This window comes from Ceratotherium simum, chromosome 8, assembly GCF_057802395.1.
Source record: "Ceratotherium simum simum isolate JZ-2026a chromosome 8, ASM5780239v1, whole genome shotgun sequence".
Lineage (NCBI taxonomy): Eukaryota > Metazoa > Chordata > Mammalia > Perissodactyla > Rhinocerotidae > Ceratotherium > Ceratotherium simum.
In genome coordinates this window covers 39,744,642-39,771,755 of record NC_141907.1, presented here as the reverse complement: position 1 = coordinate 39,771,755, position 27,114 = coordinate 39,744,642, and the positions used below count along the sequence as shown (strand labels likewise).

General features: G+C 40.7%; 1 protein-coding gene across 2 annotated transcripts in view; it reads left to right on the top strand.

The window, feature by feature from the left end:
- TXK (TXK tyrosine kinase) overlaps window positions 1–14,267 on the top strand; it is a 58,890-nt gene extending 44,623 nt beyond the window's left edge. For both annotated transcript variants that reach the window (XM_014787135.2, XM_087434271.1), the window contains 5 exons: window positions 3,698–3,914; window positions 6,543–6,607; window positions 8,634–8,752; window positions 12,395–12,552; window positions 13,318–14,267. In XM_014787135.2, coding sequence (XP_014642621.2) covers window positions 3,698–3,914; window positions 6,543–6,607; window positions 8,634–8,752; window positions 12,395–12,552; window positions 13,318–13,386 — 628 coding nt within the window. In that variant the 3' untranslated portion in view covers window positions 13,387–14,267. The remainder of the gene's footprint in view (window positions 1–3,697; window positions 3,915–6,542; window positions 6,608–8,633; window positions 8,753–12,394; window positions 12,553–13,317) is intronic.
- Window positions 14,268–27,114: the final 12,847 nt, after the last annotated feature.

Here is a 27,114-nt window from a genome sequence, read left to right as displayed (position 1 = left end):
AAAACCCTCCCCCAAAACAAAAGTCTTTTCCCTCTTAGACAACTTCAGCCCATAAAATCCTACTAAACTTTAAAATTTTATCTTTATATTTTAACCTTGGTTTATACTTTTTATAGTATGTTCACATACATGATCTCTTTAATGTTCTTGGAAGGAAGAAGGACAGGTTTTATTATCTCCATTTCACATGTGAAAAACTGAGGCTTAGAAAGCTTAAATGAGTTGCCCTGGGTCATGCAGCTGATAGGAGATAAAACAAAAACTTGCATTCAGCTCTTTTGATTAGAAGTATTACATTTTCTTTAAATTATTACAACACTGCATTGCCTTTAAAGGATCCTTCATTTTTAATTATTGAACTGTGAGTTTGTCCGTGCATGTAGCTTATTAACAGCAGTGCATATATGTAGATATGTAAACTAATTACATTTATAATAATAAAAATATATATGTGTAATTTTCATTTTTCTAAGAACTTTTTCACTTATATCTCATTTCATTTCATTTTATTCATTATTTCTACATCATGTCTTCATGCTAAAATATTTTTGAGTTTGAAAGAAAAGCTTTAACATTATAAATTCATATTACACAAAAATGAATAAAGTAAAAACTGAAAACATGCCTGTCTTGCCTCCACCTCTCTAGGTGTTTTTCTCCAGGGGTAATTAATACGGATAATAAAGGTTTTTAGTTGGAATCCTAGTCCTTATTATTTAAATATGATTTCATTTAAATAATTTTCATTATTTAATATTCTAACAATAAGTGAAATATTATTGAGCCCTCCAAATGTTAAATATGTTTAAAAATCAGAATATTTGGAAAACAGAGAAGGGAAGAAAATTTACCTATTGTCTCTCCTAACACAGCCATTTCCTTTTAGCTTTTATTCGTTCCATCAGATCTTTTACATAATTGTATTGAGCCTTCCTTTCTGCCTGAAATGACAATTTTAAGAAGGTAAATGAATAGAGAGTTACTAAAAGTATAGTAGATCAAGAAAAGGAGAAGGATTCAGAGATAAATTCATGGAATGGGAGGAAAAGAAAAAAGAAAGGAAAATCTACTTTCAGAAGTGCTGAGGGGTAAGTTTTGAGTGGCAGTTCTATTGATTTGAGGATTTAGGAGGAAATGGTCAGAACACCTGAGTACAGTGGGCTGGGAAAGAGAGACTCTGGCTCTAACGCCTGTGTCTTTGTTAAATCAAGCATAAATGCAAATAGCATTGTAAACTCTTGCCAAAATGTCCTTGAGTAATTCTTAAAATAGAAATAATTTATTTCCCAAAGATTTCATTGCATCTCTTATAATTAGCTTTGTTAAGCAAAATATGCTTCCAATGGCATCATTCAGTTTTCTTATATTCATATTCATTTATTCAACACATATCTGTTGCTGTGTGCCAAGCGGTGTTCCAAGTACTGGAAATATGATGATAAATAAGACAGGTAAGCTTCCTACTCTTAAAGAGCTTATATTATGTGTATGTTCTAGTGGAAGGATGGAGAGGGAAACAGACAGCAAACCAACAAATACATAAACAATATAATTTAAAAGAGAGGTGAGGGCTAAGATTACAAAACAGAGTGATGTGATAGACAAGGGTGGGCTGGGGACTCAATTGGATTGGATGATCAAGGAAGACTTGGAGCATTCTAAGCAGATAAATGATCTGCTTTATATTTTAAATAGGTCACGCTGGCTGCTTAGTGGAGAATGATTGCTGGGAATCAAAAGTGGGGGTGGCCAGATAGACGGGAAGCTATTGTGATGGTCCAGGTAGAAGACGATGGTGGGGGGGATGAGGGTGGAGAGAGAAAGAAGAGAATAGTGTCAGGATATGTTTTTGAGACAAAGTCATCAGGACTTGCTGATACGTTAGAAGTGGCAGTTCATGGGAGGAAACTAGGGGAACAGATATGACAAAACAAGGTTTTGGTGTGCACTATTAGGCAGAGGGTGGCACCATTTACTGAGATGCGGGAAGACTGGATGAGGAACAGGTTTGGAGGAAAAATCAAGAATTCTGCTTTGGGCATGTTGAATTTGAGAGGCCTATTAGATAGCCAAGTGTGACCAAGAGATCAGGTAATTATATGAGTCTGGAGTTCAGGAGAGAGGTCAGCATGGTCACTAGAGATGACATTTAAAACCCTAAGACTCAATGGGATCACATAGGGAAAGAGAGTACTTAGAAGAGGAGGAGAGGAGAAGCCTGCAGAGTCTGATAATGTTTAAATAACAAATTTAAATAAATATGACATTTGCCCTATGATGAATCATGTACATTTTCTAGACTGAGAAACAATATGTATTAATAAGTACTAAAGTTACAGCAAACAAAAATATACTTTTTCCGTTTGCATCTTTCTATCCCCTTGAGAAATATTCGTTTTGTTTTTTAGACTGAACCACTCACATAAGGGTTTATTTATTTGTTTTTGTCTTATTTGTAATAAGGGTTTGCTTTGTTTCTGATAAGGGTTGGCCTTATTTCTGATAGATTTTTGCTGGTGATCCTGCTAAGCAAATGCAGTATAATGTTTCAATTCTCAAATGCTTACATGTGGATATCAACTTGGTGGATTTCTCTTGGCAAATTAATATTTTATTTCAAGAATTGCTTTCCTGCCATTATTCTGCACATGTGTAAACTGCATCCTTTAACTGAAGTACACTTTATGAATTAGAAAGGCAAATCAGACTATATATATATATATATATATGTATATATATAAAATATGTATCTACAAATTAAAATCATATGTAGATTCTCTGAATGCCTCTCTTCCTCTATAACTGGAGTGTTTTTGCGTGCTAATTGTATGGTAATGTGTCAATTAATCACTCATACACATTGTTTTAACGTAAATAATTTCCGGGTCGTTGATTTGATTTTATCTTTATGATTGAAGAGGTAACATTTCAAGGTACTTTTGACTAACAAAGAATTGGCTTATTATACATTTTCTAAAATTACAAAGGTTGATTTGAATATTATTTTTCATATTCAAATTGACTAGTTGCCATAAAAGACCTTTAGGGACTGAATGTTATATTCCAGAAGAAACAATAAACTTTTGATAAATTAGAGGACCAAAAAGTTCTGTGTGTATTTTAACAGGCAACATCCAAGGACGTGTGTGTGTGTGTGTGTGTGTGTGTGTGTGATTACTAAATATAGAGCAGAGTTTCATGTTGGTAAATGTTTTTCAGTCTCCAAGTTTATCTAAAAATTTCCTTTTACGTGCCTTTATCCTTTAGAATTTAATTTTCTTTTTTATATGCATCAATCACTCTTTCCTCCCTCCTGTCTGTCTAGAATATTCTGTCTGAGCAGCTGCAGTTAGAAAGGTTGAAACTCAAGGAACAGGACCTCTGCAAGACCTGGGCAAGGAGTAGCAGTAATGAGGAAACAAAAGGCTTACAAAATGGAAAGGAGTAAAAACAGAACACGGGATATGTACTGTTCTGTATCTACAGCTTCTTAGGAAGTACTGCTTAAACTCTTGACCCCATTTTCTCAGCACATAAAGTGGAAAGGGAACTTTTCTACTTTCTCTGTGGTTGGGCTAATTTTTATCATATCTTGATGAGGAAAATTGTATAGAGATGGTAAATGTCACCAGTTGGGTCCAAATACTTTAAAATGCAGAAATGATACTGCTTACTTGTGTATGTTTTTCTTCAACAGGAAATTATCTCATTCAAGGCTAGTTCAGCTTTATGGAGTATGTACACAGCGGAAGCCTCTTTATATTGTGACGGAATTTATGGAAAATGGCTGCCTGCTTAACTATCTCAGAGAGAGAAAAGGACAGCTTAGGAAGGAAATGCTACTGAGTGTGTGCCAGGATATATGTGAAGGAATGGAGTACTTGGAGAGAAACTGCTTTATTCATAGGGATTTAGTAAGTATGGTGCAAATTCACTGATTATTTTATGTGTTCTGCTTATATTCAGAAGAAATGAAAATTTAGAACTTTCCATACTTTGAATAATGCATCCTTTGGCTTAAGTTTTAAACATTTTCCTATTTATGAAATTCGTTGTGAAACGTAACTTCATTTTTAATTGCCCATTGATGCCGTAGCCAAGTAAAGCTGTTACTCTAAATATGCCTTGAACTAATTAACCACCACACTAATCAACCAACTAGAACTAATTTACTTTTCTCCCTCCCTCTCTTCTTTGCTTCCTTCTACCTTTGGTCGTTTCAACCAATAATCAAATATGTATTGAGCGCCTAGTATATGCATTGAGTACCTGGTGTGTGTGTTGAGAGCCTAGTATATGCCGAGCATTCTGCCAGGCATTAGAGGTACAATAGTGAAGAACAAGCGCCAGTGGTTCTTTCCCGGGGGTGAAACTGTCCCATGTGGAGGTGGTTTGGTTGTAAAAGTTTCACAGCAGCATTACTGGCATTATTGAGGAGGACTAGAAATGCTAAATCATTCTGTTCTGTAATGCTCACAACAGTCCGACAAAAAAAAAAAAAAAAGAAGATCGAAGCTTGTCGTGCCCCAAATGCTAACAGCTCTGCTTTCTTGCCTTGCTACCTCCCCTTGAAAAATATTTTCTATTCACTCCATTTTTATTTCTGATATTCACAGTATTCCTTCTATGTCCTTCCACGTCTTATTTCTAAGTCCAAAAATTAACTCCAATGAGATTTGAGAATTCTCTTAGAAGTCCCTGATACTGTCACCTAGAGGTAATCCTGTACTTCCGTCACGCGTGACCAGGGTGACCATATTATTCATCATTCAGTCTCGAACACTTTGGAGAGAGAAAGAAGGAAAATTACATTGACCCCTGGTAATAATTACATCACCACAACATTGCTCGTCCTACACGCGACCTAGAACTCTCACGACATTTGTTATTTATTGCTTCCTATGATAGTTGATTGTTTACATTCTTTACATAAATATTAGATGCTAAACTCCTTGAGATCAAGGCCCAGAGTTCTGAGCTACAGCACAGTGTGATGAGAACACAGGTTACAGAGCAATGGTTCTCAAACTTTGAGTCTGTTCATTAGAATCACCTGGGAGCTTTTAAAACATCGTGATACCCAGACCATACCCCAGACCAATTAAATAAGAATCTCGGGGGGTGGAATCTAGCCATCAGTATTTTTTGAAAATCTTTCTGGTGAGTCCAATGTGCAGCCAACATTGAGAACCACAACTTTAGAGCTAGACTGCCTGGGTTGAAATCTTGCCTCTGTTTCTTACTAATTGTGTGACCTTGGGCAAGATAGTTAACTAGTAAAATAGTATTAATCATAGCACCTCCCATATATAGGCTTGCTGGGAGGATTACATGAATTAATATGTGTAAGCACTTGAAACTGCCTGGCACATACAAGAGCTCAGCAATGCCAACTATTGCTATTACGTAGGCCATTGTTTTGCATCCCTTGTGGCACATTCCCCAGTGTCCAGCACATAGTAGCTACCGAGCAAATTTTCGAATGGATGGATATGGCGTCATTCCCACCTAGCTCACTTTCCTAGGCTTTGTAGGTTTGTCTTTCTTGATAAGGATTAGAATTCAAAACTCAGTTGGGAGACGGTTCTGGTCATTCTGTTTGCTCCAGGTGGCTTCTCACCGTCTCTCCTACCCTTGGTTTCTTTCTTGATCACTTTCACCTGTGTTCTATTTTATCCACCTACATGCCACTTAAAATATATCAGCTAACAATGCGTCTTTTCCTTGGCAAGGGCTTGCCTTGTGGTTTGGCTTCGAGATATTGCTGGCGCTTGTCAACATCTTCCAAACTGGCTCCTCTGGCTTACCACTTCAAGTTTCTTGCTTTTGTTTTTGGACTAACTGAACTACAAATTAGCTGAAAAGAGAAAAATTCTATTGAACCATTGACCTACATGAGGCTAAATAATCAAATCAATGATTTTCTTGACTAAGCTGACTGAAAATGGATTGTTGTGGCATCAAATAGATTGTCCCTGCATTATGTAGTACCATATTTAGTTCACTGTGGAAATTTTAAGAAATGTGAAATTATCATTGTAAATAATTATAGTCAGTGAAATGTATAGTTTTTAAAGTTTTTAAATATAATTTCTTAATTTGTATTAGTAATTATAAATCCCAAAGATATATAATGATTATCCCTTTTTCACACATAGTGGGCTTTTCTCTCTTTTGCTTATGAGGATAAATTTTAAAATACACACTATTTTTTGTGCCAAGAGATATAGTTTATCATCTCTTAGATTGAGTTAATCTTCATATTTATCAAGGATACTCTTTGAGAAAGAATAAAAATTTTAAAAAGGAAAAAGTGTAAAATTTCTTCTCATTTTTTTGTTATTTCTTCGAAGACATTAAAATCCATTATGTAAGGGCAGAGACATTGAATCATATATAGCATCGACAGGCATCACCATAAAATAGCATGGCTGCCCACACACAGAAGTAGTGCAGTGGCCCAAATACACTAAGGAAACAGAGCAGAAACTCTTGAAAGAAAAACTTGTGTTCAAACTTGGGGTCTTTTCTTCTTTCTATAGGCAGCAAGGAACTGTTTGGTCAGTTCTACAAGTGTAGTAAAAATTTCGGACTTTGGAATGACAAGGTACATGATTTTTTTGTTGTTGTTGTCTACTCATAAGAGGGAATCTTACATTTGTCTACTGACAAACTGAAAATGTTAATAGCATTGCTTTTTTTTTTTCCTCTGAGAGAAGTGTTGATGTGGTTATATGGCCCACTTACCCACTTTGAATTTTAGGACATGCGCCCATTTTAGCTGTGAGGTAAACAGATACCGTGGGCTCTTCCTCTGATCTTCTTCCAGGTCATTATTAAGAAAATTGTGGCATATTTTAAAATTAAAAAGAAGTTCTCAGTCTACACATCACATGTGTAAGGTTAAGAAAAAAGCTTTTCTGATACGTTTATTTCTGAAAGAAAAAAGCATCAGTTTATTTGCTCAGCTCTGATTTTTCTATGTCATCATCATGCATTTCTATTATCAAGTGTAGTAGTTGACTGTAAGTCTACAACTCAGGAGCGTGGAAAATCTAACTTTATTTTCTACAACTCAATACAGTTTATATTTGAGGCCCCTTTCCTTCAGGTTGCTAGAAATTTAATCCCAGTGAATCTGGGGTTTCTCTCTGACTCTCTTCAGGGTCAGAATCCAAGTTCTGTGTGTCTCATGGGGCCATGGCCCTGGTAAGGAGATGGCCTATCTGGTCCTTGTTATCCATTGACGCTGGCTTCCTTGCAACCACCATTTTCCTGTTTTGTCCTTGGCTGGCCATCCACACGAGTGGCTGCTGACTCATCCCAAATTTCTGTCTGCAAGATTCCTTTATATCTGACATTCTCTATGATTAGAAAACTACATTGGGCTATATAAGGCCTCACTTACCTAGGCACATCCACAGCTATTTGTTCTCTGGAATCTTTCTGCCTTTCCTGGGGCTTGACCTGGGAAAGAGGGCACAGGTCTGTTTTGCTCTTGTATCCCTCAAACCTATTATGGGAGAGTGGGGTCTGCTTTCCCTGCTCTGTGACCTGGGCAGCCCTTGTGGGGTGCAGGGTACAGGACCCTATCTCAGCCACCCACTAATGTCAAATACTCCTTCCCTTCCCTTCTATTCTCCCCCACCTCCCAGCTCACAGGATCTTCTTCTAGAGGGATGGATGGTGGTGGTGGCAGGGAGATCTCACTCTTATTCATGATCCATTCTCCCAAATATGTTGTTAATAATTCAGTCCTTCTCCTTCTCTGGAAAGCTTTTGGAAACTCAAAAGCTATGAAAAATGGCTCTTTTCCTTTTGTTTTCTATTATTCATTCTTTCCCCTAGTAGGATGACCTCTGGCTCAATAAAGGGCTTAAAGATAGAGTAAGGTAGGGCATGTGAAAAAAAAAAAGCGGTAGTGTGGGGAAGCATTAATCAACAATTCAAAAATACTCTACTGCATCCTCAAGGGGCTACACAGCACAAGTTAGCTATCATCTCTTTTCTGCAGATTCCCATACTTGGATGTTCCTGCATACAATTCTCAAAAAAGAGAGACGGTTTAATTTTTTTTGTTGTTATTTTTTAAAGGAGATGGTAGTTCTTACTGATTTCTTTCCATTTCCATATCCATATCCATATTTCGATTCTAAAGCATTGGAGATTTTTCACTTCAAATATATTATGTTCAAATACTTTCATTTTCCCCTTCTCTGCCTCACAAAAAATATATGCATAAAGAAATAAAATAAGGCATCCAACTTTGAATTTATTTTTTCATTATAATTTATCTTTTATTTCCTTTTTATAACCTTGGTTGTTAGAGCATTCAGCATGCTTCTTTGCAGAATTCAGAATTTATCATAACTAATATAATCAGTAGGGTATGTTTGGGACTGAAGAATTGCTGTGGTTTTCTGAGACCCAAATAAAATAAGCACAATTGAGGGTTGATTTGGGGAGGAAACACTATGAGGGATACTGTCCCACTTTGATAACTAGAAGAGAGGGTATAAGAACCTTTCTGGGGTATAAATACTTTGTTGGGACTCAGAGGTAACTAAAGGGATTTGAAGTAATCAGAACTTGGAGGTAATTAACACAACGTGCTTTGAATCCAATGACTGTAGATATGTTTTGGATGATGAATATATCAGTTCTTCTGGAGCCAAGTTCCCAATCAAGTGGTCCCCTCCTGAAGTTTTTCATTTCAACAAGTACAGCAGCAAATCTGACGTCTGGTCATTTGGTAAGTGAATTTGATGTTCATTTGATGGAACTTGATTTAATGAAACAGGCCATTCTCTTTTAACTTTGAATTCTTAATATGATGTAGCATTGTGTGTGTGTGTGTGTGTGTGTGTGTGTGTGTGAGAGGAAGATTAGCCCTGAGCTAACATCCGATGCCAATCCTCCTCTTTTTTGCTGAGGAAGATTGGCCCTGGGCTAACATCCGTGCCCATCTTCCTCTACTTTATATGGGACGCTGCCACAGCATGGCTTGACAAGCGGTGCATCAGTGCATGACCAGGATCTGAACCTGCAAACCCTGGGCCACTGAAGCGGAGCGCACACACTTAACCACTATGCCACTGGGCCGGCCCCTCTCATGTAGCATTTTTTAAAAGTCTTCTACTGTGCTTCTGTTTTAGGTGTTCTGAACACATCCAGGCTGTCTTTGGCAATGGGTGTCATAAACCTTACCTAACTCTGCCTTTTGGATCTTTTCCTTTCTCATTGAGTACTTGCTATAAAACTGTAACAAAGAGTCTACTGATCTAGAAAACAAACTCAGCCAACTTTTCCATATCACAGAGACTTGCAAGGAAAACTGATCATATGACATCAGTGAATTTTGAGTGTAGTAAGAAAAACTTCATTGTCTAACTACTAAGCAGCACCACCTCATTCACTTCATTACCTTCAAATTTTGTGGAATTTAGGCATAGGCCTCCTTGGCGTCTGCCAATTGATGTTTATATTGGACAATGTTCTTTGAGAAAGGGACACTGTAGACCCATGTCCAATGGAGTTTGTTCTTTGAGTTGATTTTCAAAAAGTGGCAATAAATGTGTGATAATCTATCTATTTTCTTTCACCCAGACCTTTCTGGATGGCTTTTTGGGTGTGGAGAGATAGCTGCAACCTCAGAAGGTTGTGAACTTTGTTGTCCAGATAAGATTAACTTGTATCATTGATCTCATTAGCTCTCCACTGACATGTGGTAGTCTGGGCAGGTGACATTTTAAGCTCTACTGGAGAGCAGTTTAGTTGTGAGACCAATGGATAGCAACACAAGAACCTCATCAAGTCGTTGCAGAAAAATTAGAATTCCTTGAGCTTTACCTGACCACTTGTCTCTCTTCCCCACTAGACAGCGAGCTTCTTGAGCACATGAACTGGTCTCATCTTAAGAATCTTCTGGCTCTAGCATAGGCCCAGCCTCTAATCAATACCTAATACATATTTGTAGAATAAGTGAATAATTAAATAAACTCAAATTGGGAACCTTAAATGAATTTCACTAATCAGTCAACCAATCAATGATTATTGAACACCTACTTGTGTACAGAGCCCCTGCTAGATATTCTGGGGCTCTACTCAGCAGTCTAATCTTTCAGTGGGAGGAGGGGAACACATGCCATCTACTGGCTGGTAAACTCTTGGCCTTAGCAGGCAGCAGAGGCTCACACAATTCTGCCATTTTATTTTTTTAAAATTTTATTGAGGTCATATTGGTTTATAACATTTTATAAATTTCAAGTGTACATCATTATATTTCGATTTCTGTATAGACTGCATCGTGTTCACCACCTAAAGTCTAGTTGCCATCCATCACTGTACACATGTGCCTCTTTGCTCCTTTTGCCCTCTCCTGCCCCCTTTTCCTCTGGTAACCACCAGTTTGTTCTCCATATCTATGTGTTTGTTTGTTTATCTTGCACGTATGAATGAAGTCATATGGTAATAGTCTTTCTTCAGCTAACTTATTTCGCTTAGCATAATACCCTCAAGGTTCATCCATGTTGTTGCAAATGGCAAGATTTCATCTTTTTATGGCTGAGAGGTATTCCATTATATATATATATATATATATGTGTGTGTGTGGTATATTTTATATATATACATATCCACATATATACCACATCTTCTTTATCCATTCATCTGTTGATGGGCATTTAGATTTCTTCCAAGTTTTGGCTATTGTGAATAATGCTGCAATGAGCATGGGGGCACATATATCTTTTTGAATTAGTGTTTTTGTGTTCTTTGGATGAATACCCAGAAGTGGAATAGCTGGATCATATGGTATTTCTATTTTTAATTTTTTGAGGGATCTCTATACTGTTTTCCATAGTGGCTGCACCAATTTACATTCCCACCAGCAGTATAAGAGGGTTCCTTTTTCTCCACATCTTTTCCAATACTTGTTATTTCCTGTCTTTTTGATAATAGCCATTCTAATGGGTGTGAGGTGATATCTCTTTGTAGTTTTGATTTACATTTCCCTAATAATTAGTGATGTTGAACATCTTTTCACGTGCCTGTTGGCTATCTGTATATCTTCTTTGGAAAAATGTCTGTTCATATCTTCTGCCCATTTTTTTTTTCAACTTTTTTTTTTTTTTTTTTTGTGAGGAAGATCAGCCCTGAGCTAACATCCGTGCTAATCCTCCTCTTTTTGCTGAGGAAGACCGGCTCTGAGCTAACATCTATTGCCAATCCTCCTCTCCTTTTTATTTTTCCCCAAAGCCCCAGTAGATAGTTGTATGTCGTAGTTGCACATCCTTCTAGTTGCTGTATGTGGGACGCAGCCTCAGCATGGCCGGAGAAGCGGTGCATGGGTCCGCGCCCAGGATCCGAACCCGGGCCGCCAGCAGCAGAGCACGCGCTCTTAACCGCTGAGCCACGGGGCCGGCCCTTCTGCCCATTTTTTGATCAGGTTGTTTTGTTGTTGTTGAGTTGTATGAGTTCTTTATGTATTTTGGATATTAACACCTCAAATATTTTCTCCCTATTGGTAAGTTGTCTTTTCATTTTGTTGATGGTTTCCTTTGCTGTGCAGAAGCTTTTAAGTCTGATGTAGTCTCATTTGTTTATTTTTTCTTTTGTTTCTCTTGCTTGAGGAGACATGGTGTTCAAAAAGATACTGCAAAGACTGATGTCAAAGAGTGTACTGCCTATGTTTTCTTCTAGGAGTTTTATGGTTTCAGGTCTTACATTCAAGTCTTTAATCCATTTTGAGTTAATTTTTGTGTATGGTGTAAGATAATGGTCTACTTTCATTCTTTTGCATGTGGCTGTCCAGTTTTCCTAACACCGTTTATTGAAGAGACTTTCTCTTCTCCATTGTATATTCTTGGCTTCCTTGTCAAAGATTAGCTGCCCATAGATGTGTGGGTTTACTTCTGGGCTCTCAATTCTGTTCCATTGATCCGTGTGTCTGTTTTTCTGCTGGTACCATGCTGTTTTGATTACTATAGCTTTTTAGTAGAGTTTGAAATCAGGTAGTGTGGTACCTTCAGCTTTGTTCTTTTTTCTCAGTATTGCTTTGGCTCTGTCATTTTCTATGGAATGGCAGAAAGGTTTATTGAGTTCAGGGTGTGGGGACATGAGCATACTTGGAAATGAAAATACTGCCAGCACTTTATTCCAACAGGGAGATAGTCAAGACCAGTGGAAAAGAAAAGGCATTGTTTCACTTGAAATATTTTCAGACTGCAGGCCTGCTCAAAAACTAAGATGCACATGGTCTGAATTGCTCTCATTCTGGATGATTATAACTCAAAGGCTGGAAGAGGAAAATAGTGCCTTGTAGTTTGAAACAGTTCTTTCAGTTCCAAGTAACCATTTCTCTCTAACTTCTTGTTTTTGTGTATTTTATTTGTAGGAGTTTTGATGTGGGAAGTTTTTACAGAAGGAAAAATGCCTTTTGAAAATAAGTCAAATTCGCAAGTTGTGGAAGCCATTTCTAAAGGTTTCAGGCTGTACCGCCCTCACCTGGCGCCAATGTCCATATATGAAGTCATGTACAGCTGCTGGCATGAGGTGAGTGTCCCTTACTTTCCTGCAAAGGTTGGCAGTCCCAGCATCTAAGAACCTACCTGATTATCACAGATCTTACCCCAGGACTCCATCATGGCAGGAAAAGGTGTCTGTTTCTCGGTAATGATCCCTGAGAACCAGAAGAAGTACTATTTCTGTCTGAAACTCTCACTGCAAAGTCATTAATCCATTCTGACAACGGCTTTCATCCGAAGAATTCAGTTCATTTTCCAAGTCTTATCTTTCTGGTTCTTGAAGAAACTCTTAATGTTACAAAAGCCTCAGGTCTAGATACTCTAGATGCCCCCTCTCTCTCAGCTGTTCCTTTACCCCATGCATATCGAGTCATCCAAATAGATCTCTTAGGGCAGTGCTGTCCAATAGAATTTTCTCTGATGATGGAAATGTGCTTTATCTGTGCTGTCCAATTGGGTATCCACACTTAGCCATTGAAGACTTGAAAAATGGCTGGTGTGACAGAGAACTGAATTTAAACATTGCTTTAATTTTAATTAATTTAAATTTAAATAGCTGCATGTGGCTAGCCTCTGCTGCTCTAGCCATTTTAATTTTGCAGTGCTCTCTACTCTTACATTTTCACACTCATGCCTTGCCTAGCTGCCAATCATGTCCTGTGTGTCAGCCAAAATATCTTCCTCTTCTGTTTGTGGAGAACCAGCCTGGATCCAGGTCCCTGCCAGTGAGTCCTGGAGCTGATGTCTGAGTGAGTCTTAAGCTGAGCTGACCACTTCTGTTTCGTTTTTCCAGAAACCCAACGGCCGCCCTACATTTGCTGAGCTGCTGCAGGTTCTCACAGAGATTGCAGAAACCTGGTGACCTGAATGGAATGCCACCCCAGAGGATCATCTTGCAAAACTGTCACAAAAAGAAACCGTGTGACGGGTCCCTGATGGTGACTATCTTCCTTTAGAGTTGCTGACTCTTGGAAACAGTGCAAAGATCACAGGATTTTCAAACTTTTTAAAATTTAAGAATATTTTGACAATTTTTCTACATGTATATTTGAGAAGAACTTCTGAACTCTTAGTTTTCTGTAATATTCTTCATGTCTCATATGTGAAGAAGGAAAAAAGGCTCCATAGCAGTCTTCGTAGTGGCTCTCTTCATGAGAATAGCCCTGAGAGCGCCTGAGGGTACATGACAACCTGATCCTTTACAGGGCTGAGGAAATTTCATTCCTGAAGAGGAGTGGCATTCTTTACTTCAGTGTTCCATGCATAGAAGATGAAAATAAATTCTGCCAACTCATGGAATAAAGGAGCCTCCCCTGCAGAATTTCATGCTTTTGAGCTGTACAGATCTTTACAGAAAATGCACCATAAGAAACCACATGAACGTGAGCATTCTGGAACAGTCTTTTATAGTCTTCCCTATGTTATTTAACAAATTGTTTTTGTACATATCTGATTATTTGGGAGACAGTTTTTTGTATTCCAGTTTTAAACACTGTTTTGGGACATAATCAAGGGTTTTCTTTGAACAGGTCCTGGTGACATTTCTATTTCTAGTGCTATCCATTGTCAGGGACAATTCAGAGCCTGAGTCTCAATTCTGCGATTTCACACTTGGTACACTTGAAATTGGACAATTTAAGAAGCCTCATTTTGTCATAAAAAGTACCTCCTGTAGCTTTCTAGAAGATGACCTGGTCTTTCCAAAAGAACAAGAGGAGGCAAAAACAAGATATCCAAATGTTATTTCAAGCTCCGTTATTTCTGAAGTCCAGGGTTTTGAATTCAAGATGAAATAAGTAGTAATCGTAATTAAATCTTAATTTCTCATGCACCGTTTATAGGCATTATTGGAAATTGATCTTTATCATTCTAAGTGCTTCAGAAGTATCACAGGAAGAAGGGTGCTGCAGAAAGCACCAGCGTCATTACCACGCGGTTTAACAATGAACAGGAGCCTCTTGTCTGCATACTGTCCCATCCTGCATCATGGTTCTGGCGGAACATTTTTTATGATTCTCATTAGATTCTAAGTTGCTGGCTGTCAGTAGTTGTGACTTTTAAGTCATATTTTCCCCACTCTAAGAATGATATCTTTGAATATCAATAGTACTCAATAAATGTGCATTGAAATAAGGAGCATCAGGCACAAGAATTATCAACCTTGATGATTCAAGTGATGGTCTCAGAAATATTTGTATGAGATACTCTGCTGTTTTTGAGACTATGACATCCCTCTTCCTCATGACTCCTGCTACAAGGAGGTGAGACAGAGACTCCTATGACTGAGACCTTAGTTCAAGTAACATGTGTGAAAATCTAGCTCAAGAGGCATGAGACTATTTAACAGCAGAAGCCAAGGGTGGGAAGGTTAACGTTATGACATAGGAAATAAGTAGTACCAACATACACAGTAAGGTGTCTTTCTCGGGGTTTAATAGGCTTGGAAGTCCCCACTCCCCCAAAAAGAAAAAGGACAAAAAAACCAAACACTGAAAAGCTAGGACTGACTGTAGAGCATCTTCCATCACTATTGATGCAATGCAGGGAGACAGAGTACAGAGCAAAGAGTGATACCCAGATATAATTCATTCCTGGGGGTCATATGGCAGCAGCTGGCACTTTTAAGAGCATATATTGGTGGTGGTAGGCAAGCTCTATTCCTTTTGTTTTCACATTTCAGGAAAGTTCGAGATACCAAATTAGGAACAGGAATAACTGGAGCTATCATGTAGGTAACTAAGACTCCAGATAATGTGTGAATTTGAAATGTCTATGGACATTGATTCAGCACTCTCTATCTAGAAAAAGAAAAATTGTTCCAGCCACACAACTTCTCCTGGAAGGGAACTATGTTTTGCAACCAATCTTAGTATTAGTTATTGGTATGAGCTCTCTGTGGTTAGCTTAACTAGTTTGGGGTGCGATAGTACAATAGTTAAACAGCTCTGCCTAAGAAATAAATAGGAAGTTTAGGGGCTGGTTGTGGGTGAGAGCCCTAAAAAGGAGAAGACAGGAGATCAAAGGAGAGAGGGGAAGCTGAGAAAACTGGAAAGAATTTGGAGGCCAAGCAGAAGATATGATCAGTGTAAATAACCTTTTGGCAAGAACAGCCAAAGTAATTTTTTCTTTAGTAAACTTTTTATTGAGGTACAATACATAGTTCCACCATTGAACTGGCAACATGTTTGACTGGCAGTCAGACTCGCAAGACACAACAGCATTTAATTCAGCACTAAGTTTGCTTAGCTTTTCGGAAGAATGTAGGATGGGAAAGAGAGCACGCACAGCAGTGTCAACAGAAGCCCACCAATTCTCCATGTGCATAGATGCTTGGGGCCCTCCTCACCTGCCTGGAGAGCGTGTATGATTGCTGGTGATGAGGCCATGGTGTATGGGGTTCGTGTTGATGCAAAGAAGCGTCTCCCTTGGTTTGCCACCACTCACGTAGACCTACAGTTCACAGGTGTTCCAGCCTACATTCTGTCCCACAGATCGGAGATTTCACAGTGTATGAAACATGTGTCTGGCCCTGATACTCAACATTTCAAATTTATCTTAACTTGGGACATAACCAAGGGACTGGTGCTGGGAGAGAGCAAAGCTAAAATCCTCCCAGGCAGGTCTAGGTCTGAGAGAAAAAGAGTACAGGCCTGCTGTTAACCCTTTACTCACATATTCATAAAGAAAAGTACACAAGTCATGAGTACATAGCCTAATTTTCACGAAGTGAATACATCTGTGTAACTAGCACTCAGATCAAGAAATGGTACATTCCATAATTTCAGAAGCCATTCTCATTCTCTATTCAAGTCATTAACCCGTTAGTAATCAATATCCTGATTTCCAACACCATGGATTAGTATGGGCTATTTTTGAACTTTCTATAAATGGAATCCTATGGTATGTACTTTTTTGTGCCTGGCTTCTTTCACTTGATATGTTTGTTTGATCCATCCATGTTGTATGTAGTTGTATTTCATTCATTCTCATTTCTGTAGTCTTCCACTGTATAATTATACCACAGATTATTTATCTATTCTACTTTCGATGGACATTTGGGTTGTTGCCAATTTTTGGCTATTAGGATCAGTGCTGCTATGAACATTTTTCTACGTGTCTTTTGGTGAAAATATGTATGCATTTCTGTTATGTATATGGGTAGGAGTGGAATTGCAGGGCCAAAAAGTATGTGTACGTTCAGCTTTTGTAAATAGTGCCAGTGTTCCTAAATGGATATAACCAAAGACACAACCAGCAACAGAGTATGAGCATTCCAGTTGCTTCACATCCTCAACAACACTTGGAACTATCTTGGCCTTTACAATGGCCAAAGGTTTTTTATGGGCAAGGATGTCTCATATTCAATTTTAAGTTGTTTGTGGAGCTGTGCTGCAATATAATCTCTGTCCCCCACTCTTTGTTGTCAGCATAGCAGTATACTACATGCACAACCTAAATTAAATAGTATTTGAGAGGATTGAAGTGATTGGGGTGATACAAAAGGAAAATATTAGAGCTGTCATGCAGAGTAGAGAAGGGGAATTTGACAGAAGCAAGAACTTGGAGATATTATGAAAGATGTGGGTTTCCCATCATATGTGGGATGGACACACACACACACACCTCTCCTGTGGGGGGTCTTATTAAATGGAAGGCCATGATTTGAAGAGAAATCTTATAGGTTTGGCTAAACAAGTTTGGGGGTTGGCATTGGAGACAGTGGCACTGCTTGACTTATAGAGAAACCAGAGAAGAGCAGGGGAGGAGAGAAGCAGATAAAAGAGCTGAAAGGAGGACATTGCCTGATGGCAGTAAAAGACTAGAGGGGACAAAAATGTCTATCTTATGTTGTCCAAGATGTGACGACCCCACCCATTACCCCCAGCTATTCAGTAAGGTCAATTGGGCTCATGAATGCTGTGTTTGAGTGGGTTTTATTGTGTGTGGGAAGTGTATGCTGTGTATTTCACATCTGGTTCTACATGGCACAGGGCAGAGACCATGTGAAACACGCAGAAGCCTGGGAGGCAGAAGAAGCCCCAAGCGTATAAGCCCCCTGGGAATTTGTCTAAACCTTGGAGAAAGATTTGGTTATGTATCAGTTGTGTAATTGCTACACTGAGGATGGGGTGAAGGTTGTTCCAGCCAATTTAACTTGATTTTGAGGCTAGAAAGAAGCTCATCCAGCACCTGGATTACAGATACTCAACTTCCCAGCAACCTGGATAACTGGGAGAATCAAGGAGTTCATGTTTGGGTGATAGCTGCATTAGTGGAAAAATCCAAACATAAATGGTATGAGGTGCAGAAGAGAATGTATAACAGAAGGGCATCAGCCAACAATACGACGAAACAAGAAAAGCGTTGATCAGGACCAGGGTGGAGCCATTTGCCTGAGCCACACCTGCACAAGAGTTTCTCCAGTCCTTTTGTGAAGAAGAATTGGACATTAACAAGAGAACTACATAACACAGATACACACTCACACACAGCCAGCGTCAAGTCACTGCCCAACACTCAGTGTAAGAAGTATAACACTATTTTCTGAATCAAATTAAATCTAGTTCTGAGTCTCTCCTTTTCTATCGTTGGTGAGAAATGCCTTTTGTGAGGAGATGCTATGCCTAACTTCCCAAGGAAGTTTAAGAATCCTGGAGACTTATGTGTTACGTGGAAAATAGAGATGAGCGGTGGGTGTGGAGGGAGGGCTGTCCTGGGCCCCATGTGTTCTGTGACTCATTCTCTTTCAGGATGCAGCTGCCCCTGGTCCTCTGCTTCTGTCGGGCATAGAGATTCCCCTCTCAGGAGTCCTTCCTGCTGAAAGCGGGCTCAGCCACAGAAAGCCTGGCCACTGCTCTCCACAAGGCCATTTCCGTTAGTGCTCAGCCTCCCTATGCATCCTGTGGCCGTTTCCCCATCCTCAGCATTGCAGAACTCGGGCCTTGACTTTTAGAGAAAAATTATTTTTACACTTGTTAAAACAGTAAGGAAGACTTTATTCAAGACTATTACAATGGAGGAGAAAGACTGAACTCAACTCCAAAGACAGCTGGGGATACATAGCCATAATAAGGGGGTCAATAGATAGACAGCTACTAAGAGGAGATAGCAGGGGTAGGACTGTGCTTGCTAAAGTGGCCTGACAGGATTCTTGCTGAAGGCAGGCGAAGGATGGGCCCAAGGCTGAGGCCCCATCAAGAACAGGGCTCAGAGGAGCCTGACTCAAGTTTGGTCAAGGAGGGACATATTAGCTGCCAGTCTCAGGGAAGCCAGCTTCTCATCCCCAGATCAGCCCATTTCTATACTTCATCTCTGAGCACCAGCCTACACTCCTCTCTTTTTGTGACATCCAGCATAATTGCCCTCATTGCCATAATTGCCTCAAATGCTATTTATTTTTCCATCTTGGAAATTTGGGTGTCCTAAGGAGCACAGACCTTTAGAATCACAATCCTGCCTCTTTCTCCTGGGATGGGAGTGGGGGAGGAGACACTTTATTATTTCTCAATGAAGTTCCTATAGAAAACCAACAAAAACAAGATCAAAGCACAAAGCCCTTTTCACTGGTTGGTTGCTTTTCTTTTAATAACTCACTGTTTAATAATAATTGTTCCCTTGCCCATCAATCTTGTCCTTCTGCTCTTTCCTTGTGTCTGCCCTGAATTGTGTTTCCTTGGAAGCATCTTCCAAACGCAACAGCACTTAGGGTGAAAGGGTGATATGCTTTTCAGGCTTCCTAACAATTGGTGTGGTTTGGGCAAGGGACAGACTTCCCAACTCCCTTCAGAAAATCTTTTTCATCCTGACTGCAGTTTTTCCAGACCCAAGTGTTCTTCCTCTAGTTTGGGGTTTCCCAGTCTCGGCACTATTGACATTTTGGACCGGATAATTCTTTGTTGTGGAAGGATGTGCTGTGCGTTGTAGAATATTTAACAGCATCCTTGGCTTCTACTCATTAGATGCCAGTAGCACACCCCATCCCCTCTAGTGGTGATAACCAGAAGTGTTTTTAGAACATTGCCAAATGTCCTGTAGGGGGCAAAATTGCCCTTGGTTAAGAACCACTGATCTAGTTACAGAATGTTCTTGACCTGGGATCAAAGAGATCCATTAACTTGAATGGAAAAAAAAAAAATCACAACTTTATTTTTACTAATCTCTAACTAAAATTTAGCATTTCTTGTAATTCTAAATGTAGGCAAAAAAAGTACCTTATATTAGCAGTTCCTTTGACTTTGTCATACGTGAAAAATTGTTATTTTCATATCATGTGGGAGTCGTTTCAGCTTTCTTGAGAATTTGCATTCATCACTACTTCAAAGTCACGAAGCTTTGAGCACTGCCACTAGATGTCATTTAACTCAATAAAAAAGACATATTATTAAGGCACACGTGTTTTTAAAATATTTTGATAACCTTTCTTGCATTATAATTGGTTACCCTATTAATTCTGTGTTTTTTTATTTTATGCATTTAAAAACATTCCAAGAAGGAGTATAAAGGCTTCTCCAGACTTCCAAAGTGATCTGTAGCATAAAAAAATTAAGAACCTCTTTATCAAACAGAGTTTCTGAATCTGGAAGGGTCTCTGCTGGGCCACACATAACCGATCAGTTGCCTTAAAAGAAGCCCCATGAGGATTTAATTTTGGCCAGACCTATGGGCTGATTCCCCACTGTGCATATCTGTCCAGGCCCTTTTCATCTTCAGAGCCATATCCCTCCCTGCCCTCCATATTGTCAGGGATGGTCCTCTGTTCTGGTTTGCATGTCCTCTTTTTCACCTGCCTTGTGCCCCTGTGGTGGGACCCAGGGTGTGATGAGCAGAGCCTCAGTTCCTCCCACGTTTGGCAGCAGAGAGAGGCTGGATACCCATTGGCCCCTCCATCCTCCCTGGAGTCCGACTCCAGATGGGCACTTCAGCCTCTCTTCTCCTCTGGAGCTCCCACACCTGGCTAGTGGGAGGGAGAGAAAGTGGGTGAATCAAACCTCTCTGGAGGCCAGGGTGGCCCATTCTACTTCCAAAACAAGAAGGCAGAAAAAACCCAATTCAGACTGGCATTTTTAACTGTCACCATCGGTAGGAGGGTGCTACTGGCATGTAGTGGGTAGAGACCACTGATGCTGCTAAGCATCCTACAATACACAGTACACCCCCCACAACAAAGAATTATCCAGCCCAAAATGTCAATAGTGCTGAGGCTGAATAGGGACCGTATGACTGTGAAGTCCAGCGGTGCAGAAATTCACCCTGTTATTACAATTCCAGATCCATTTCTTGGTCCTCAGGCTGCCTCCCCTTCCTGCCTTCTTCATCCCCAGATGAAAAGTGGCTGCTGTAGCCACATACCTCACCTTGACTATCCAAAGGGAGAAAACATCTTCATCCCAGCATTTCCATCAGAGTCCTGATATTCTCTCTGACTGGATCAGAGCCACATGCCTCCTTAAATAAATCTCCGCAGCTCGGGGCATGGAAAGCTCTGATTGGCTTCGCCTCGGTCACATATTCCCGCAAGAGTCAGGGATGGAATCCATTTACCTGCAACCACTTGGAAATAGAAAGCTTGAGCTCTGGGGGGTGCCGGGGAGGGGAGAGTACTAGATGCTGGAGTGATAATCAGCAAATGTCCACCGCTCTTCTCTTCCCAATTAGTCTCTTGCTTTCTGGCCATTTAACATGTGGTCCACCATCTTCTCTAGTAACAAATTGGAGCTGATCAGCTATGATCCATATTTTTTAATGCAGATTAGCTCAAAAGTGATTGGTAAATTGGGGGATTTTGTCAATATTAAGTGCCAGTTGTCCAGGTTCAGTTTTCTCCAGCACTTTAGTGTTTTGAAGTGATCTGGGGTAAGCTTTCTCACAATTAGAGAGAGAGCCTTAGCAATATATGAGGATCTTAAGAAAAAACTGAAAAACCTATGTCTTTGTTTTGTGCAGGTCGTGGCAGGTTTGCTGCTGTGTTCAGCTCTCTGGGAAAGCTGCAAGTGCAGGAAAAGAAGCTGCTTGGGTTGGAGCAGCGGGCTCTGTGTCCTTCTGTCGCTTGTACCCATATAGTCACTGACCTCACCTACTACTCTCCCATTTTCCCACACTGCCCCTTGCACATCCCAGGCATCTTTTCATCTCAGGGCCTTTGCACCTGCTGTTCCCTTTACCGGGAGCACTTCTCCTGGATATCTCCATGGCTTGCTTCCTTGTCTCCTCTGGCTTGTTGCTCAAATGTTGCTCCCTCTGTGAGGTTTTCTCTAATCACCCTATTTAAAATTGTAACCTCACCATGGACATTCCTTGTCTCCCTTTTCTGTATAATTTTCCTCTATAGCTCTTAACACTGTATAACAAATCCTATATTTCTACTTATTTATTTGGTCTATTGTCTGTCCCCCTCCCCCCGCAACTGCACCATGTGTGAGGTTAGGTATTTTTGTCTGTTTTGTCCACTGCTGTATCCCCAGGTCCTAGAACAGGGCCTGACAGAGTTAAGGTAAATAAATATTCATGGAATGACCCAGTAAAATAAAAGTAGTGGGATTATCCAGAAGCTTCATCTCCCAGAGATGGGGATCCAGTCTGGAAACAGCTCTCCTCTTGGGATTCTGGGCTAATCCATTGCTTTTCCACATAACAGAGGACCATTTTTCCTTCTGGTTGGAGTTTATAACCTCAGGTAGCCATCAGTCCTTCTTTCTGGTAGAGATCTTATTTTTTCCAGAACAATTTGACTTACACATAATTTTCTGTATCTCCCTTCCCCTATTTACATAGATAGAGAAAAATACATTATGTTAGGGATTAATATTTCAGATTAATAGAAAAATTGAATAAATCTGAATAAATCTACAGAGAAATATAAATCTGTAGAGAGAAACACATTTAATAGAGGAAGTAGATTATCCTTATGTCTACAGCAAGTATGCAGATTTCCTCACACTACTGCCGGATGTGCAGACACCTGTAGCTACTTTATTTTGTCTACAACTATCCTATTTTCCTCATGTGCCCCTACTGGCTGGGTAGTGCTGGGAAAACTATTTAACTTAATCTTCTAACTTTATTCCAGTGCAGTAATGAAAATATTCTCCATAGGTGAAGCGGGTTGTCTCAGATCTTGCCTTTCCCTTCCGTGTTTCTGGCAAGGGAGCATCCGGGTATAGAAGGGAGAGAGGTGGCTTTATTCAGGGGTGATATTCAAAATATTTAACAACTGATTAGGCAGAGGCCCAGACGGATCAGAATGGATGCTGACTGCTGGCAATCCGTCCAGCCCCCCCCATGCAGACTATGACTATCAGCCCTGGCAAGATGACCTCGAGGTGGTGACATGAATGGGAGGGATGTTTGCATTGGAACAGTGTCCCCAGTCACCTTTGGTCTCAACAACATTTCTTATCAGCCTGGTTGCTGCTTGCCCTGCTGGCATTTGCAGATCAGGTGGGTGGCTGTGTGGACTGGTCTCTGCTGACTTAGGGCATATAAGCCCTTCCTGGCTAACTCGGCCTCACCCCAGCTCTTGCTAGCACTGTAAGCCCGTCTTAGGCTCTGCCATGACTTACATTTTCCCCTCGGCCTGGGCTGCTGGTGTAGTAGCAGAGGCTGAGGGTCACCGTGCCCCTGAGTGGCAGCTGCCGTGATAGTGCTTCTGGCTCTCAATTCAGCTGCTTCCTGAGTCCCATCTTGAGCATGCTGGGAAGTTCTGCATTCCGTCCATACCACATGGGAACCGAGAATAGCTCAGAAATTGAGAACTCCGCAACTCAACTCTCCTCTCCCTCCTCCCCCTCCCCGCCCTGCTTAATCACGCAGTGCTGCAGAGTTTATCTTACCATGGCTGCTTTCCAGACGTGGGCAGCGACTGTTTGTGAGGTAACCCCTTCCAGGAGTCTGAAATATGCATCAGAGCAAAAGCCCCCCCTGCCCTTGGCAGTACCCTTTACCCGGCCCTCCTGTCTCAGTGGTACCGTCAACTCTTCTACCACTTTCCCTCTTCCCACAAACCACTAGGTCAGAGGATGTGAGATTTTCACTTCCCCTTCCTGGCATGGTCCTCACACGTTAGAATGACTGGAGAGCTTTTGGGAAATACTGTTGCCCAGGTCCCACCTTTTCACCCCTCTTCCCATTCTGACTTCACTGTTTTGATGGGGACCCAGGCATTGGTGGTTTTAAAACAAAGTACCCCAGGTAATTCTCACCCAGGGTTCAGAGCCACTGTTCCAGGCCAGGGGTTCTCAAACTTCACTGCTTATTAGAATTATCTGGAGAGCTTCTCGAAATCCTGCACCCCAGACCAATTAAATCAGAATCTCTAGGGCAGTATTTTTTAAAGCTCCTTGGGTTATTTCGACGGCAGCCAAATGTGAGAACCACTGTTCTTCGAGCGAGGCCAGTTCTCAAATGTTACTGCACATACAATCTCCTGAGGATTTTGTTAAAATGCAGGTGCTGATTCAGTAGGTCTGAGATGAGACCTCAGATTCTGCATGTCTAACAGCTCCCAGCTGATGTCAAAGATGCAGGTCCTAGGATCATATCCTTCTTCCCAGAGGACATTTGCACCCCTCAGCCCCCGCAGGCTAAGAGGATTCAGAGAAAGGGAAACTGGCTTACGGGTAAGTGAAGGTATTTCAAAGATATTGTACTCATTACGTATGGCCACAGACAACTTCCTTGTTGGTGCTGTGGCTTTGTCTTCCAAAAGTCAGCTACAACCCTTTATTCTTCTTGTTAGGAAAGGTTAAAATACTCAATTTTCTAGGCTCTTTTGAGGTAAGCACACCGCCACGAGAAAGTTACACGTAATGAGATGCATCCAGAAGCACCCAAGGAGAGCTTCCCTTCCCCAGTAAAAAGCCAAGTCTCACCCAAAGGAAAATTTCTTTGCCTCTTTCTGCTTCAAACATGGCTTTGAGACCTTGAGGTATAGTGTCCATCTATAACTCTGAGGACACAGGCATGAAGATGAAGGACCATAGATAGGGTTGCCAGGTAAAATATAGGATGCCCAATTAAATCTGAACTTCAGATAAACAACAAATAAGTTTTTTAGTGTGTCATAGTCACCTCTCTTTTTGTGGTCAGCCCCAGAAATGGGTGGACCCCCATCTCAAATTTGGTTCAGATGTTGAGATTGTTGCTGTCATACGTATACCAAGAGGGTGTGAAAAGTTTATGACTCACGTAATGAGGCTTTCTGGGGACATCAGGGAAGGCTCCCCAGCAGATTCAAAAATAGCTTGAGAGAGCAGGGAGGGGTGACAGCCCTGGGGTTTTGTGGTGATGAGGTGTGGGGCTGAGGTGAAGGGGCTGGGGCTCGTGAGGTTTGAACTTCCTGCTGGTACCGAGGGAGCACCCAGCCTCTCTTATCAGCTGCTCAGGTGTGGGGCAGAAGGGAAAGCAAGGGGTGATGGGGCTTGAAAACTGTCAGCAAACGTCAAAAATGAAGTCAGACTCTTTATTGTAGTAAGTATGTTCCAAAGATTGCATGGGGCATAGTTATATTAAATTAACTTGTTGTTTGTCTGAAATTCAAATTTAACTGGGTGTCTCGTATTTTTGTTGTTTTTATTAAATCTGGCAACCCTATCTATAGAGAAGAAAGAAGCCTGGGTCCCTGCTAGCATGGCTGAGCCACTGTACCAACTCTGAATTGCCCATTTCCAGACTTGCTATATGAGACAAAAGATCCTTTATTTCTTTAAGCCATTTCTTTAAGTCAGATATTCAATTACCTGAAGCCAAGCTCATTCCTAAATGATACATCTCTGCTGACTCTTCTGTTGGCAGCTCTTGTATTATACACTTCTGCTTAGGTGCAGATTATGTACCTTATTTCAAAGATTGTTGAAATCTGTCTGAGAAACTGAGAACAAGCACAACCACAAACTGTGTATATATTTCAGCACTTTTCTTTTAAAACAACTTTGAAACTGGGATGTGACTTTTAATAGGTGGGGTCTTAGAGTAGATCTGTGGTTGTCAACCCTGGCTGCATATTAAGATCATCTGGGGAGCTTTTAACATATATTGTCGCCTGTACCCTGCCCTCAGATATTCTATTTAATTGGTGGGGGTGGGGTGGAGGCATGGTAATTTTTTTTTTTTTTTTTGATGAGGAAGATTATCCCTGAGCTAACATCTGTTGCCGATCCTCCTCTTTTTGCCGAGGAAGATTGGCCCTGGGTTCAAACATTTTAAAAAGGAGCTTGTTGTTTTGTGAAGTCTGATGGTTGATTGGAGAACATGAAAATCAGGTGAGTTTACTTCTGACTTGGACGTAACTCTCATTTTCTTGTCTGCTTGGTAACAAAATTGAACGGGTTTCTGCTTAGCTACATATTTTAGATCTCACGCTTGATGTCTCATTCATGATTATGAAGTCATGCCCTTTCAGGACTGGACCCACAAATGTGTTTGGTGGAAGTGGCTAATCTTCACTCTGTTGGACTGTGAATTATTCTGATGTTATGAAGGTGGATCATGTGCTCACGTTGTGGGGACCTGCTTCATCCAGCCCAGCGACTCCAACTGTGCCGCAAAACAAATAAGGCAACACTGGATCCTGTTGGACCAGTTCCTCCGCACTTTTTATGTTTCCTTTTGCTGCAGGCAATCAGCAGTCACCTCCCCATAAGAAGTGGAATTGCTGTGTGTAACCTGAATTGCACTGAATTCCTTAAGTCTGTCTGATGCTAAACCAGTTTCATTCTCACAGTCAGACGACGTCATGGTGCCACTGACATTGGTCCTTTCTGTCCCATAAACTCAATCCAGCAGCCTCTGTGCTGAGTGTCTCTCTCCGTACTTGCTGAAAAGACTGAATCACCGCATTGCTGAAGTTTACACCTTGTCCTTTTTCCTGTGCATGCAAGATTACTCAGAAGGAATTAAGGTCAAGTAAGGAAATGAGGATAATAAAGCCCAAGTCTACCCATAGGAATTTATTTTGTGTTTCCTCCAAGGCTTGCCCATTATAACCCAATCTTACAGTTGCATGGGTTAAGGAGAAGAGAGATCTCTCTCATTCAAATATATTTTATTTAAAACTCTTCTGGTAATATGAAGAAATTTTGACAGTGCAAATAAAACGGAAGCTAATTGAGAGACAGAGAGGCCCTCTGAGCCGGAGGACTGTTTTGCCTCTTCCTGGTTTATGAAACAACCTGTTTTATTGGGCTTAGACTGTGGAACATCCTTGAGTTTATCTTCTGGACGTTTGTTCAGCACAATTAACTCAAGGAGGAGCCACATATCATTTCCCAGTTTCTGTTCTAGGGGAGATCTAGAGGCTGTCTCCATAGAGACTAAACCATCAGAGCCCTGTATTTGGTTTCTTTGGTCAGTGAGCCCCTATAGAAGCCATTCACAGAGCAGTCCACAAGCTTTTTTGGGGGGCCACGTTGAGTCGCAGGCTGTTTACCGGCTGTCAGGAGTTCCTGGCTGGATCACAGAAGGCAGAAAGCGGCAGGGGGTTCTGGGAACATGGTGCTCAGAGCACGGCTCCTTTATTTCCACTACCAACCCTGTCCATCTGCTTCCCCCCAGTCAAGTAGCGGCTGGGGCCTACACATGGCTGGGCGGGAGGGAG